Raw genomic sequence first — 15,007 nt, 5'->3', positions numbered from 1 at the left:
AAGGAGTCTGAGGATCTCATCTCGGTACCTAATGGCAGTCAGGCTACCTCTGGCGAGCACATGGAGGGCTGTGCGGCCCCCCAAAGAAATACCACCCCCCACCATGACTGATCTACCGCTAAACCGGTCATGCTGGAGGATGTTGCAGGCAGCAGAACGTTCTCCACTGCGTCTCCAGACTCTGTCACGTCTGTCACATGTGCTCAGTGTGAACCTGCTTTCATCTGTGAAGAGCACAGGGCACCAGTGGCGAATTTGCCAATCTTGGTGTTCTCTGGCAAATGCCAAACGTCCTGCACGGTGTTGGGCTGTAAGCACAACCCCCACCTGTGGACGTCGGGCCCTCATACCACCCTCATGGAGTCTGTTCTGACCGTTTGAGCAGACACATGCACATTTGTGGTCTGCTGGAGGTCATTTTGCAGGGCTCTGGCAGTGCTCCTCCTGCTCCTCCTTGCACAAAGGCGGAGGTAGCGGTCCCGCTGCTGGGTTGTTGCCCTCCTACGGCCTCCTCCACGTCTCCTGATGTACTGGCCTGTCTCCTGGTAGCGCCTCCATGCTCTGGACACTACGCTGACAGACACAGCAAACCTTCTTGCCACAGCTCGCATTGATGTTCCATCATGGATGAGCTGCACTACCTGAGCCACTTGCGTGGGTTGTAGACTCCGTCTCATGCTACCACTAGAGTTAAAGCACAAAACATCAGCCAGGAAGCATGGGAACTGAGAAGTGGTCTGTGGTCACCACCTGCAGAACCACTCCTTTATTGGGGGTGTCTTGCTATTTGCCACCTGTTGTCTATTTCATTTGAGAAATTTATTGTCAATCAGTGTTGCTTCCTAAGTGGACAGACTGATTTCACAGAAGTGTTTTTTATTTTACCTTTATTTTACTAGGCAAGTCAGTTAAGAACAAATTCTTATTTTCAATGACAGCCTTGGAACAGTGGGTTAACTGCCTGTTCAGGGGCAGAACGACAGATTTGTACCTTGTCAGCCCGGGGATTTGAACTTGCAACCTTTAGGTTACTAGTCCAACACTTTAACCACTAGGCTACCCTGCCGCCAGAAGTGTGATTGTGTTGTGTTGTTGTTTAAGTGTTCCCTTTATTTTTTGGAGCAGTGTATATAACATCATGCAAGTACAAAATTAAACTGAACACAAGTGATTCACTTGAAGAAGAACAGTATTACGTGTATGTCCCTAGAGAACCTTCCAGCATGCTACTTCTCTGAGCGGTGCCCTCTCCGTCTGTCATGGTTGACTCTGGGTGGGCAGGGATTGGTTTGAGGTTTCCAAATTGCCTTACTGGAATACTTGGGAGACATGAGAGGGTCTTTTTGCTCTTGGTTGGGGGAACATAAAGTAGCTCTAAAATAGCCCCCCTCACCCTGAGAAGAACGCCAGATATACCAACCTCAGGTCTGAAATTAAACATTATCCCTCAGCTCAATTTCCCTTTGGATACCTTATTATCTTGATAACCTGAATTGAAGCCTCACGAACTAAATGTAATCACCTTGTCATTAGACATACAAATTATAGGACAACCCCCTTGTGAACTACAACCCCCTTCGGCTTTTGGTTTTCCTAGCCAATGCAGCGGACTAGAAACAGCACAAATAGCAAATATGGTCAGGGTGTATGCTTCCCCAAAAGTCAACATGAACCCATTTGTCCTTGATTCTCTGTGATCTGAAGTCCATTATTGTGGGCCAGTGTTTTGTTTGTTGCTCCGCTCTCAACATCTGAGGCAACTCAGCTGTCTGTGGATTGTATGCCAAATTTTGAAAGACAAAAAGGGGTCAGGGCAAAAGACAACATCAATTTAACGATTAAAGGATTTAATTAACAAAATGACTGGGATTGAGAGGCTGAAAGCACAGTTGTCCTGCATCTCCTCTTTCAGAGTAAGCGGAGAGAATCGTTATGGCATCTTTCTGGCTTGTCCGATGATGTTATATGCTTTACAGACATAGAAAAGCCTCACTACTTGAGGCCAGTTAACAGTCGTATAAATGTGATCCTCCTTGAAGACATTTGTGTCCTGAATGAGGGCATCTGATGTTGATCTGATGAGGATCGGAGTGTGGACACAGGGACATTCTGGAGCCTTGCAGTTTAATCTGAAATTCTAGATTTACTGTCTGGACTTGAGTGAGACTGTAGAAAATGAAGTAATCATTCCATTTCAATCTTTAATTCCCCTCAATAAAATCTTCAGATTTGTTGTATTTTAATGTGTAATACCAGAAGTATGTCCATGATATTAGAGGACACCACGAAATCTGGCAAATAGGAACATTATTGTACTATTTAGTAGAATATTCATAAAAATAACAAACTAAAGATATGCCTTTGATGAAGTCCTACCGCTCAGTTCTGTGGGAACATTTCTCTGTAATTACAAGTCTAAAACCCCAAGGTGTGGTTATGAGCTGTTACTGTAATAAAGTAACATTACACAATGATTATAAAGTGACCATCATCCCACGTTTACTTCGTGAATTTTTATATTCAAAATCACAGGAAAGGGACCAATTGCAGTGGCGCCCAGACCGAACCACCAAGTGTCGGGTAGTGCTCTGTGCTGACCACATCCTCATTGTAGGTTGAGAAATTGACCACTCTGGTTCAAACACCTACTGCAAACATCACTATTCACAGAAAAACAGACTTAATGAAACTGCCTGGCTATTCATATGCCTGCTTTAACAAGCCCCAAAACACCTCTGCCTTTTCCACAAGGACCCTTTTGCAAGCATCACTGATATTTCTCTAACCCTGTTAATTGTGTGTTGTAGTCTCAGTGAGTCAGTCTAATAGAGCTGGGCCTGGGAAGCCTGGGCAGATAGACAGCACAGGGCATCCACATCCCATCTTAATGTCGTTGGCTCACAGGGGTTTGAGCCTTCAGCACCGGACAGTTCAGCCAAACTAAACTGATCCAGAACAGCTGTTTGTTTAGCATGGAGAAATAGAATAGGCCTATTGTGGAGAGTCAAATCTATGACCAATACGATAAGGCGCTGTGTCTCGAATCATGTGTGTGAGAGGAGTATCTCTCACACATATCTTTCATAACAAGTGCTGCTTTCCAACACACAAGGTGACGAACGAGGAAACGGCCTTCTAGAAGGCTTTGAGACATGGCTATAGACTCCAATGGTGTCGAGGCACCATAGGAGTCTACAGCCAGTTCTCAGGGCTAAGGTTGGACCAATTAAAGCCTGGACATGGCTTTCCTCTATTAGTATGGTAAGAGCAAGACACACACTATATACACTACGGTTCAAAAGTTTGGGGTCATTTAGAAATGTCCTTGTTTTTGAAAGAAAAACAAACAAAAAATTGTCCATTAAAATAACATCAAATTGATCAGAAATACAGTGTAGACATTATTATTGTTATGTCTCATTAACCATGCCTACGCTGTATTTCTGATCAATTTGATGTTATTTTAATGGACAAAAAAATGTGAGGACATTTCTAATTGACCCCTGAAGAGCTCAGTGACTTTCAACGTGGCACCGTCATAGGATGCCACCTTTCCAACAAGTCAGTTTGTAAAATTGCTGCCTTTCTAGAGCTTCCCCGGTCAACTGTAAGTGCTGTTATTGTGAAGTGGAAATGTCTAGGAGCAACAATGGCTCAGCCAGGAAGTGATAGGCCATGCAAGCTCACAGAATGGGACCGCCGAGTGCTGAAGTGCGTAGCGTGTAAAAATCTAACTGACTTGGCTGAATGGAAGCAAGTCCCCGTCGCAATGTTCCAGCAAAGGTGTAGGCATCTCCATAATGGGGTGGCAGGGTAGCCTAGTGGTTAGAGTGTTGGACTAGCAACCAAAAGGTTGCAAGTTCAAATCCCCGAGCAGACAAGGTACAAATCTGTCATTCTGCCCCTGAACAGGCAGTTAACCCACTGTTCCTAGGCTGTCATTGAAAATAAGAATTTGTTCTTAACTGACTTGCCTAGTTTAATAAGATTTTGAAATTATATGTTCGATAAGCACGTGTCCACATACGTTTGGTCATGAAGTGTACTTCTATCTTCATAGCTGATACGGTCGGTCTGCTATGGGTTAGGATGGGAAGGCAGAGGGCCTGCAGATATAGTTATCAATGAGACACAACAAATCAGACGGAATTGACCCTGATCCTCCATCCATCTGCCTTGGATTACCTTCTCTGGAGCCTGAGCCATAGAGAGAGCACGGTGGCACAATCGGTGAGAGCACCCCTTTGAGGTTCAAAGAGACAGGAAGGTACAGATGATAGTTTAACTAATGATTCTACAGCTGTCAGACAGTAATAATATCAGACATACCTTTGGGCCCTTTGGGTCCCATATCCCCCTTCTCGCCCTGTCGGCCGTTCGGGCCTTTTAGTCCCCTTGGACCCTGGGTGCCTTTTTCTCCTGTAAAACCTGCGGGAAGACGTAGATACATTTATTTTCACAAGTCTTTTCAAACAGGATATCTGGCATGCATTTCAAAGAATGAAAACAACCTATCTTATCGGGATATTTGAGTACGATTGCGTGCCATAATAACATTTTCCAATGTTCTCTTTCTTTATTCATCATTTCATTATGTCATGAAAGACTCTCTAATGGAATGCCCTTACTCCCTTTCCCAGGATGCTTTGAGCCCAGTTTGAGGGGCTGTTATTAGGTTGTTAGCAAACAGTGGATTTATGGGTTTGGAACCACCAGTGGTCCCGTTCACTAGGTATTGAAGATATTGTCACTGCATTACTCACAAGGTAATGTACTGGAGTACCCAACTCTTTAATGAGTAGGAATGAGTGGAACAACTGAGATTTTGAATGTGGTAGGAGGAGTGCTTTGGGTGGCTATAACAAATGTCCCATGTTCCTAAAGGGAGGCTTGCTTTCAGCATTCTTCTTGGAAATAAGTCTTTGAGGGTCCTTGAGGGTTTACATAAATCACAATTGGGACCTGGGCCAATTACAGTAAGATAAGTTTAGAAAAAAATGTTTTAAATAATGGTTGAAGAAAGTAATGTATGTTGAAAGCTAGAATAGGACAAATGACTGTACAGTGTACGAACCGGTCATCCCTGTGAGGCCTGCCACACCAGGGGACCCAAGTGGCCCAACATCGCCCTTCTCACCCTTTGGTCCTGGAGGCCCTGTTGAAAACAACGTAATTAAAGCATTAAGTTGATCCCAAGATAATATAAACTGATTAATATACTGTAATATAAAGACAATATGATTATTGAAGTTGTTTAATCCCATAAGTCACACTGATTTCCTGTCATTGTTGTTTCACCACACCCTCTGACTAAAGCAGAGGAGCTTAAGGCAAAATCTGAAACATGGTTAAGGGACATCGTTCAATGGTTTGTTGTACTTGGAACCAGTGGACTGACTTCAGACTTGTTTGTAGAATTAGCTTGGCCTTGATGGAAAGCACATGTTACACAAGGTACACCACAATGGAACCACAATGGAATAGTTAGACATTTGTCTTGTTTTGTCCAACTGACATGTTCCAAAGTAGCTTTTCACATAATGGTGTGATCTGATCCTTACAGATGTAAGGATCTTAATTTGAGACAGTTTGCTACAGCAGGAAGATAATCCTGCAGCAACAGGAAATGTGAATTATTATGTGGATTATAATGAATTGACATTTTTGTAGGGGTTGACATATTTTCCACAAGGGAAATTCAAGTCTGACGTTTCAAAGTGAAAATAAAAAAATGTCAGAAGACTTTTTAAACCTCAAATACACTACAAGTTTTACATTTCCTGCTTTGCAAGAAATTTCTCCTGCAACAGGTTGAACAAACTAAGATCTGTATATCCTAAGATACTGTCCTGGCCATGCTTTGAGCCACTCAACATCCCCTGGCCTGGCCTGAAACTTTACTAGGAAAATATGAATCTATTGGAGTGAAATAGTGACTAGTGAGAAGTCAGGTTGGCTTGGAAGTCATATCATCCTGGAGGGCCTGAAGGAGAAAACACTGAATTGAATTGAGCGGTGACTGGTTTGTTTTAGTAGGATCAACGGTACCACTCATCACTTCTTATTTAGAGTCTTCTATTAATTCAATTGAGAATGTTTAACATACAATGGATCAGAAAATCTGATTTGGCTGAGCAGAATCCATATGTTAGTAATGGGCTAATTGCATGTCAAGGGAAAAAGGCTGCAATGCAATCAGTTTTGACACGTTTAATATCAAGCTGATAGATAGATTATTTGAAAACAGACTGCTTTAAAAAAAATGTAGGCTATTTTAGGTGACTGATATTGTTTTACACCAGGATGTCCATTTTCCTTATTTTGTTTCACCATTTGTGAACACTGAAAACAGCGCAAGATCAATGTTATATAATGAAAATCACATTTCCATGAGAATTAAGCCAATAGACACACTGCTCCTCCCAGCCTGAAGACACTTCACTAAAACAGCAAACAGGTCACTCCTGAGGCCATTACTGTTAATCAAGTGGCTGTGTGATGATTATAAATGTTTCCATGCTAGCGCTCTCCTCAGACCAACACATAGCAGTTTCTTAATCCACATCTCAACTTTGCAAAAATGTGTGTTTTTGTAATATGTTTTTTTCCCTTCTCATTTGTCCACCGCTGCCAAATTGGAAGGTAGGCATGAAACATAAGCAAAAGGCATTGGGATGGAGGGAAGGAGAGGAGGCATCAGGCCAGCAACACCAAGTACCATGGCGAGGTGCAGCTTTCCTGGCTAAACCCACACTTAATGACAAACAAATGTGATGTGAGGGGGAACTAATGACAGGGCTGAGTTCCTCGGTTTTGGAGGCTTCTAAATGTAACCCACAATTGTTTCCAGCCTAAATAAACCACTGTCCCACCTACAAACAGTATACATCAGACACTGGTTTAAAGTCTTATTGTGCAAAGATTAACATCACTCAACTCCTATCAACATGGAGGTGGAGGGGCTAAGATGACATAAGGAATTGTTTTAAAATGGTCATACTATGGATCATTTAGCTATTTGATTCTGAATTTTAGGACTCCTTTAGGTATACATTTTACATTTTTTTGTTGTTTTCTTTTGATAAAATATTGAATTTGGCCATTGAATAGCAAATTCATAAACGGCAAAAAGGACAGTCAAAAAATGTATCATAAAAACAAGATTTGGAAGTGTCTCCTAAATCTAGGAGATACAGATTTAACCCATTTTTTTGGGATAGGTACAAAACTACCATCATACTTCCATTCGTTTAAAAAAAATGGTACTGTGGGGGTCGTAGAGCAAAGCAGAGAACACCATCGTGTTTTTGACATCTTCCCCTTTCCATAGAGTGGTCATAACAGTTTTGTAGGTCAAACCGTTCGGATGCTACAGACTTTTATGTGAGAAGACTGATTTTCGGGATGTGTCATGGTCTAACACTGCTCTAGCTCGGCCACCCTTTCATTGTGGAAGTGCGAGATATACAATAACACATACTGTATCTCTAGCTTAAACTCACAGATTTTGCTGGGGATTTTTGTGTTATGTAACTTTGATTGATGACCTGGGGTGTCAATCGACTCTAGGGGGATAATCATGACATGAACTTCTAGCCAGTGATTAGTGTTGGGGCCGTTATTACCTTCTAGGAAGGTGATGTTCTTGAGGATATTGGAGTGCTCCCAGTCCTTGAGCCTCAGGTCCTCTGTGACAGTGCTGAGGATCTCCACCTCGTTCTTCAGTGTCTCCTCCATTTGCACCTGTGTCTCCCTCATGTACCATGTGTCCTGGCTCACATTGCTGATCTGCACCTGCAGGTCCTGGATCTTCAGGTGATGGATGCTGATGTCACTCGTGAATGTGTGGTTGACCGCGTCCACCGTCCAGCCCACCTCCTCAAGCCTCTCCTTGAGCTGGTCCACCTGATCCGCTGCGCTCTTCAGCAGTAGGTCGTGGTCGTGCAGCGAGACAGAGGCCTGGGCCAGCAGGTTGCTCAGCCCACTCACGTTCCTCTGGGACGATTGGTTCAGGGTAGAGACACGGCCCCCCAGCTGCTCCACTGCACTGTCTGTCGACTGGGAATGGCCCTGCAGATCCCTGATGTCCCTCTCCAGGCCGTGAAATGCCCGGCCCAGCTGCTGTAAGGACTCGCTGTGGTTCTGGAACAGGTTTTCCAGCTTCCAGATTTTCTCCAGGAGGTTTGCCTGAGAGGAGATGTCGCCCAGGGACTGCTGGAGCTCCCGGGAGCGGTCCCCCATTCGGGTCATGTTCTCCATCAGTGCCTCCTGCTTCTCTGAGGACATCTGAGACCTGGACACTGAGGAGGACACATGGAGAGAGGAGAAAGAGGGGATTTCACAACGCCTACATAGAAAACACTAAAGATGAAGAATGCTTACTAGATTAAAGTGTGAAAAAATTGGATCAATGTTATTCCCTGACATTTGCTGGTTGAAAATACAATCTACATGATCTTCTAATCAGCAGGGTTTGAATGGGTGGAGTTTCGGCTTGCCTAAATAAGTTAATAGACCAATAACAAAGAGAGTTCCAAACCTATCTGCCAATTACAGCTAGTTTTCAGTTTTCAGGCGCCCTCCCCCTCCCACAAAAGCCATTGTGTTTCTTTTTTTTTACCATTTTAATGGAAAACTATTACAGTAAGGATCTTAATTGTTACACAAATGATTTGACATTGATATAAAAACAGCTGCATTGGGCCTTTAAAGTTTAGGTTCTATTGGAGGGAAGTTTCTTGGTAACAGTGCAATCAGCCAGATAGATACAGTATGAAACCAAATCCTCTCAGCTCTGCAATAACAACATCCTCTGTTATACTTTCAATGTAATGTAATGTTGCTCAATGAGAGAAAAGGAGAATGTTGGAGAAATGTATGGAAATGGCTAATTCCCAGCACAGATGCTCAGAACCCCTCTCATCCATGTCCACAGCTATTATAACATTGTTGCCTATGTGTGTGTTGTGGGCCAGAACTAAATGAATTATTTCAATATGAGGGACATGTTGCCTACATGGCTGCACAAAAGGGACTTTATATTCCTTGTCATTTTATGTTGTGCACATTTCCAAAATTACGGTCTATCGTACATGTTATATCCACACGAAGATAAGCCTAATTGTTATTCATCGGGAATTCACTGACTTCGGTTCTAACGTGGCAAAAACCACAAAACCGAAACAGATGGATTTGTTTCCCAGCAGGATAAATTAAGAGGAGAGAGATGTGGATTCCTGAACTAGACTCGGGTGAATATAGAGTTGGTGAAGGTCTGCACTCATTTAGCATTCAATCACTCATCCTGGGTGTCACCGAAGTCTCTGGTAACACATTGAGGCTCTTGGCGTGACCTGCTCTACCGAAGGCCAGTTGCAAGAAAACAGACACATTCCTTGAAATGCTGCAAAATGCAAAAAGACTCCTATTTTTCTATTGCTCCTACTCATGTATTTCAGTTTCCAAGAATCTGGGAGCCCAATTAAGTTTCAAGCAATGCACTGGGAGAAAATCTAATGTATACATTTCAACATCGCCCATGCAAAATTTACCTGCGCACCAGAGCCAAACAAAATTGCAAACAAGGGTGTGGCGACCAGTAAACTGGATTGCTCATGGAAACAGCCAGCAGGTGAGGTCAACAACCCCAATCCACCACTAGACTACCTACCATGAGGACTGCGGAATCTGTAAAAGATATGGAGAGCCAATGTGTAAAACATCCACTGTGAGAGTGTGGTGGCAGACCTGTTATTCCCAGAGTCCTTACTGTTCTGGTGCATCATGGGGTTTTACAGGATCTTACTGTGCAAGAGCATCTCTAGGACCAGGTGCTGGTCAGCTGTTTACTCTCAAACTAGTTTAAAAAAAACAGGAGTCTGAAACATACAGGCCATGCGCATCTCCTTTTCCTGTTTTAGGATTTCACATCCCCACACCCAGGTTCCTGATTATCCACTGTTTAGCCTCTTAACAAGCCTCTTCAAAAAAAATCCTAGCCTCATACATGTTCTGTACCTGTCCCAGGAGTTCAGTATGCAGGGGACTTTTGACCTTGTGGAAGTGTGTTATTGTCAATAAGAACTGACATCCTCTTGTAAAAGAATAACATCAATAACTCAATAAACAACCATATGTTTTTTTCAGCTACACACCTCCTCTACCAGTGAATGTACTGTAAATATAAAACCAAAACATACCCACCATAGCTCGTTATGGATTCTATCACCAAATGACCTGGAACTAACAATAACATAACCACTATGATTAGACAGATAAAGTTGACTAGTCCCTGGAGAACCATGAGTCTGGGGCGACTAGGTCTTCAACTCCCGAGGAGGGTTGGTAGAGGGGGAAGGGGGTACTTGCATTGCTAACTATCCATGGACAACCTGCTTTAAGCATGGTCCTCATTGCTGTCTCTGAGAAAAGTCCAAACAATATACAGGTTTTCGAAAAGGAGTAGTGGCAGTTTGACAGTTTGCCAGGCTCATAACGCCTGTGTGCACTCAGAGGCTCAAATGACCAAAGGGGGCTGAGGTTGGGGCTGATGAGGTTTAGGGCCCCACACCCAGAGCTGGTCTGGAACCGGCCTAATGGACTACACATACCAAGTGTGAGGAAGGCGATCGCCACAGCCCGCTGTGACTCATTTGTTCTCGAACAGAGAGAGAGCAGCCTCAAACTGAGCGGCTTGGCCCACTAGTCTCTCCATCTAGCTCTCAGAGGATCACTGAATCTCTCCCTGAATGGGCATTTGTTGAGGGGATAGATTACAACAGTGCCTGAAACTCTAAACATGTTATGGCACAATATTCTAACAGTACTGTCTGATGTGGCTCATGTCTCTCTTTTTGGCCTTGGGTGTTCTGGTGAAAATCAAAAGTTAAACAAAACATTTCACTGATATTCGGTATTTTAAGAGTATTTTAAGAGTTTAAATATGTCAAACATCCAATTTACAGAATGTTAGACCGCACTCTATCAATAATACATCAAGATCATAACACACTTATCTAAAGTTCAAGTTAGACGTTCAAGTTAGACAAGTTAAGCTATATCCTACAAAAATTGTGTTCACAAGGATGAGTGATACATTGCTCCATTGTGTTATCAAATCAAATCACATTTTATTTGTCGCGTACACATATTTAGCAGATGTTACTGCGGGTGTAGCGAAATGCTTATGTTCCTAGGTCCAACAGTGCAGTAACACAAATGCACAAATGCTCTCCATCCAACCTCACTGAGCTCGAGCTGTTTTGCAAGGAGGAATGGGAAAAAATGTCAGTCTCTCGATGTGCAAAACTGATAGAGACATACCCCAAGCGACTTACAGCTGTAATCGCAGCAAAAGGTGGCGATACAAAGTATTAACTTAAGGGGGCTGAATAATTTTGCACGCCCAATTTTTCAGTTTTTGATTTGTTAAAAAAGTTTGAAATATCCAATAAATGTCGTTCCACTTCATGATTGTGTCCCACTTGTTGTTGATTCTTCACAAAAAATACAGTTTTATATCTTTATGTTTGAAGCCTGAAATGTGGCAAAAGGTCGCAAAGTTCAAGGGGGCCGAATACTTTCGCAAGGCACTGTATATATATATATATATATATATATATATATATATATATATATATATATATATACAGTATATGATGTTGTGTATAGACATTATGGACAGTATATGAATAGAAAAGGTGTGTTCAGCAGTAGTTATATAGGATGAGCCTTGACTAGAAAACAGTATATACATATGAAGCTGGTAAACGGTATGTAAACATTATTATAGTGACCAGTGTTCAATGACTATGTGCATACTGTTGGGCAGCAGTGTCTAAGGTGCAGGGTGGTGTACCGACTGGTAGTGTGATGTTGAGTTCTATGTCACAGGACAACTGCTTACATTCCTGCAGCTGGAATCTTCTCGTGGATGAAGTAAATCTCATCGAACCATTAAACTGTCAATATTATCATTTGCAATGCATTCCTCTACTGTCTCTGTCAATCAGCCTTTTATAAGAAATACCCTGAGGACGTGTGATATTCATTCATAGTGGGATATTTCCCAGTGTGTACCACATACAGACATGCATGACAACCATTACAAAATACACAGAGTGTACAAAACATTAAGAACACCTGCTCTTTCCATGACATAGACTGATCAGGTCAATCCAGATGAAAGCTATGATCCCTTATTGATGTGACTTGTTAAATCCACTTCAAACAGTTTAGATGAATGGGTGGAGACAGGTTAAAAGAGGATTTTTAAGTCTTGAGACGATTGAGACATGGATTGTCTGTGTGCGCCATCAGAGGGTGAATGGGCAAGACGAAGGATTTAAGTGCCTTTGAATGGGGTATGGTAGTAGGTGTACTGGTTTGTGCCAAGAACTGCAACATTGCTGGGATTTTCACACTCAACAGTTTCCCGTGTGTATCAAGAATTGGCCACCACCCAAAGGACATCCAGCCAACTTGACACAACTGTGGGAAGCATTAGAGTCAACATGGGACAGCATCCCGGTGGAATGCTTTCGACACCTTGTTAAGTCCATGCCCCGACAAACTGAAGCTGTTTTGAGAGCAAAAGGTGTTCCTAATGTTTGGTATACTCAGTGTACAAGTAGTAATGCAGTCAAGGAGGTTTTTCTCATCTCTATCTGAACGTGCCTCGAGGAAGGGCGCAAATATATGAAGGTATCCATCACAGAATATAGAATTGAATAAGTTAAAGGGAACCTTAACCTACGACCAGGTAAAATATCGCCATCATATTACAGCATGAGTCTAATACTTCAAAATATACCGCCTACAGTTCAATGTGAATATAAGGCAAACACATGGATTCTACAAGTTTGAAACGTTCCACAGCGATGTTGGTCCATGCAGACGAGATGGCATCAGCCTGTACCGTTGACACCAGGAAGGGTGGGTAAATGGACTCATGCTGCTTACACCAGAATCTGACTCTGCCATCAGCATGACACAACAGGAACTGGGATTTGACGGACCAGGCAATGTTTTTCCACTCCTTCTACACCCGTGTTGGTGATCACATGACGACTGTGCCCACTGGAGCGGCGCCTTCTTGTTTTTAGCTGATAGAAGTGAAACCCAGTAGCCCAACCGCGACAAGGATCAACGAGGTGTGCGTTTCGAGATGTCGTTCTGCCCATCACAGTTGTACTACGTCATTGTTTGTCTGTTTGTGGCCCGCTTGTTAGCTTGCACGATTCTTGCCCTTCTCCTACGACCTCTCTCATCAACAAGCTGTTTTCGTCGCCCACAGGACTGCCACTGACTGGATTTTTTGGGGTTTGTTGCACCATTCTCGAAAAGCCCTAGACACTGTCGTGCGTGAAAAGCCCAGGAGGGTAGGTGTTTTTGAGTACCTGGATCCGGCGTGCCTGGCACCACAATCATACCACACTCAAAGTTGCTTAGGTCACTCATTTTGCCCAGTCTAACATTCAATCGAACAGTAACTGAATGCCTTGATGCCTGTCTGCCTGCTTTATATAGCAAGTCATGGCAACGTGACTCACTGTCACTGTAAGAGTTAACCATTTTCATAAACGGACGGTGTACCTAATAAGCTGTCCGGTGAGTCTATGTTCCACTGTACATCCATATGAAGATTCTTTATTAATAAACATTAAATTACCCACATCAAAGCAACCCCAACAGCTGTTTCTCGGTCTTACTTGTTACCATTCTCCTCCTCTGACCCAAGGTCAAGGGCCCTTCAGAAGAAGGGTTAGGGCTTAGAGGCATGCATTTAAGTGAATCACCCTGATAGAGAAAGACACTGTGCAGGGCAGGACAGGGCAGGTGCTGACAGTGTTCATGCTCCAGACAGACAAACAGTGCATCTGGACAGAGCAGGTTAACCTGAATCTGGGGAAGTTTAAAGGTCCATCTATCAGCCCTGACAGTTATGGCTCCCTGTCCTCACATTTATCTGTTATGTCTCTGACTGGTTCTGGGTTCTGCATAGGCTCTGTCATTAACAAAACAAATTATATATCACATTCAGATATGTTCAACATAATTTATCCTATATGAGTCATTTACTGAAAGAACTGGAATATGAGTATACTTCTGACAGTGTCTAGCTACCAATAAGCTGATTTACAGATGATCTTGCACCTGATGAAATCATTACAAATTCTTTCTCCGTCGTCGCTCATTGCATATGAGAAAGTATTCTCTCCCAGTGACAGACAACGATGCAGATTAGTTACAATCTCATGCACAGGTCTGGGTGTTTTAGACATCACGAAAGGGCTCTCTGGGGAGAATCATCAACCTTGTCCACCCAGCAATGCTCTGGAGCTCTGGTCTGGCCATGTCTTGGCAGGGACACAATAGGCCTACAACAGCACTCTTGTTTTCTGAGGAGGACACAGTGTCACAGAATGTTTGAGTAGACACCAGGCCAGAGCCCAGGAGAAACCTGTACCACTACGTTATCACCCAGGCCTGCACTCCCATGCTGGATCCATGGTGGCACACCCAGCCCTAGGGCTCAGCCAGCACACCCACCCCACAATAGGACCATTGTCTCTGGGAGTGGAGGACAGAGACGTCCATCCTAGATCCTGCTCAGACCAGCTCGGCTCTTTCATCCACAGTGTCACAGACTGGCCAAGAAGCAGCCCACTCTCAAATCTCAGATTGTTAAAGGGCTTTGAGAGAAAACATACAGATACAACCAGGCTGACAATCAAACAGACATGACATTTACAGGGTGGCTCGCTGGGCTGGCTCCATCTGCGTCCACTTCACAGTGCCACTGTCAAGAAGATGCACAGAGAGGACTATTAGAGCCGCACTCCCCCGAGAGCCAATTTTGAGAGCAGTGAGTCAGTGGCGTCATTTCGTTCTGGGAATGCGTTTCAGGGCCTCGTCAGTGTTGCTGAGTGCTCCTCTCGGCGCTGAGAGCAGAGAGCAGCACAGAGCGCTGTCACAGGGTGCCAAGTCACTCTTTTTTTTAGCACAT

At 43.4% G+C, this 15,007-nt stretch overlaps 1 protein-coding gene across 1 annotated transcript in view; it reads right to left on the bottom strand.

Annotated features, from left to right (window-relative positions):
* The window catches only part of LOC135557592 (scavenger receptor class A member 5-like), a 53,019-nt gene that overhangs the window by 23,345 nt on the left and 14,667 nt on the right, over nt 1-15,007 (bottom strand). The window contains exons 4-6 of the mRNA XM_064991005.1: nt 7,626-8,300; nt 5,075-5,155; nt 4,330-4,428 (exon numbers count right to left, since the gene is read on the bottom strand). Of these exons, the coding sequence (XP_064847077.1) occupies nt 4,330-4,428; nt 5,075-5,155; nt 7,626-8,300 (855 nt within the window). The remainder of the gene's footprint in view (nt 1-4,329; nt 4,429-5,074; nt 5,156-7,625; nt 8,301-15,007) is intronic.

This window comes from Oncorhynchus masou, chromosome 16 (assembly GCF_036934945.1).
Source record: "Oncorhynchus masou masou isolate Uvic2021 chromosome 16, UVic_Omas_1.1, whole genome shotgun sequence".
NCBI classification, from domain to species: domain Eukaryota; kingdom Metazoa; phylum Chordata; class Actinopteri; order Salmoniformes; family Salmonidae; genus Oncorhynchus; species Oncorhynchus masou.
This window is presented reverse-complemented; position numbering and strand designations above follow the sequence as displayed.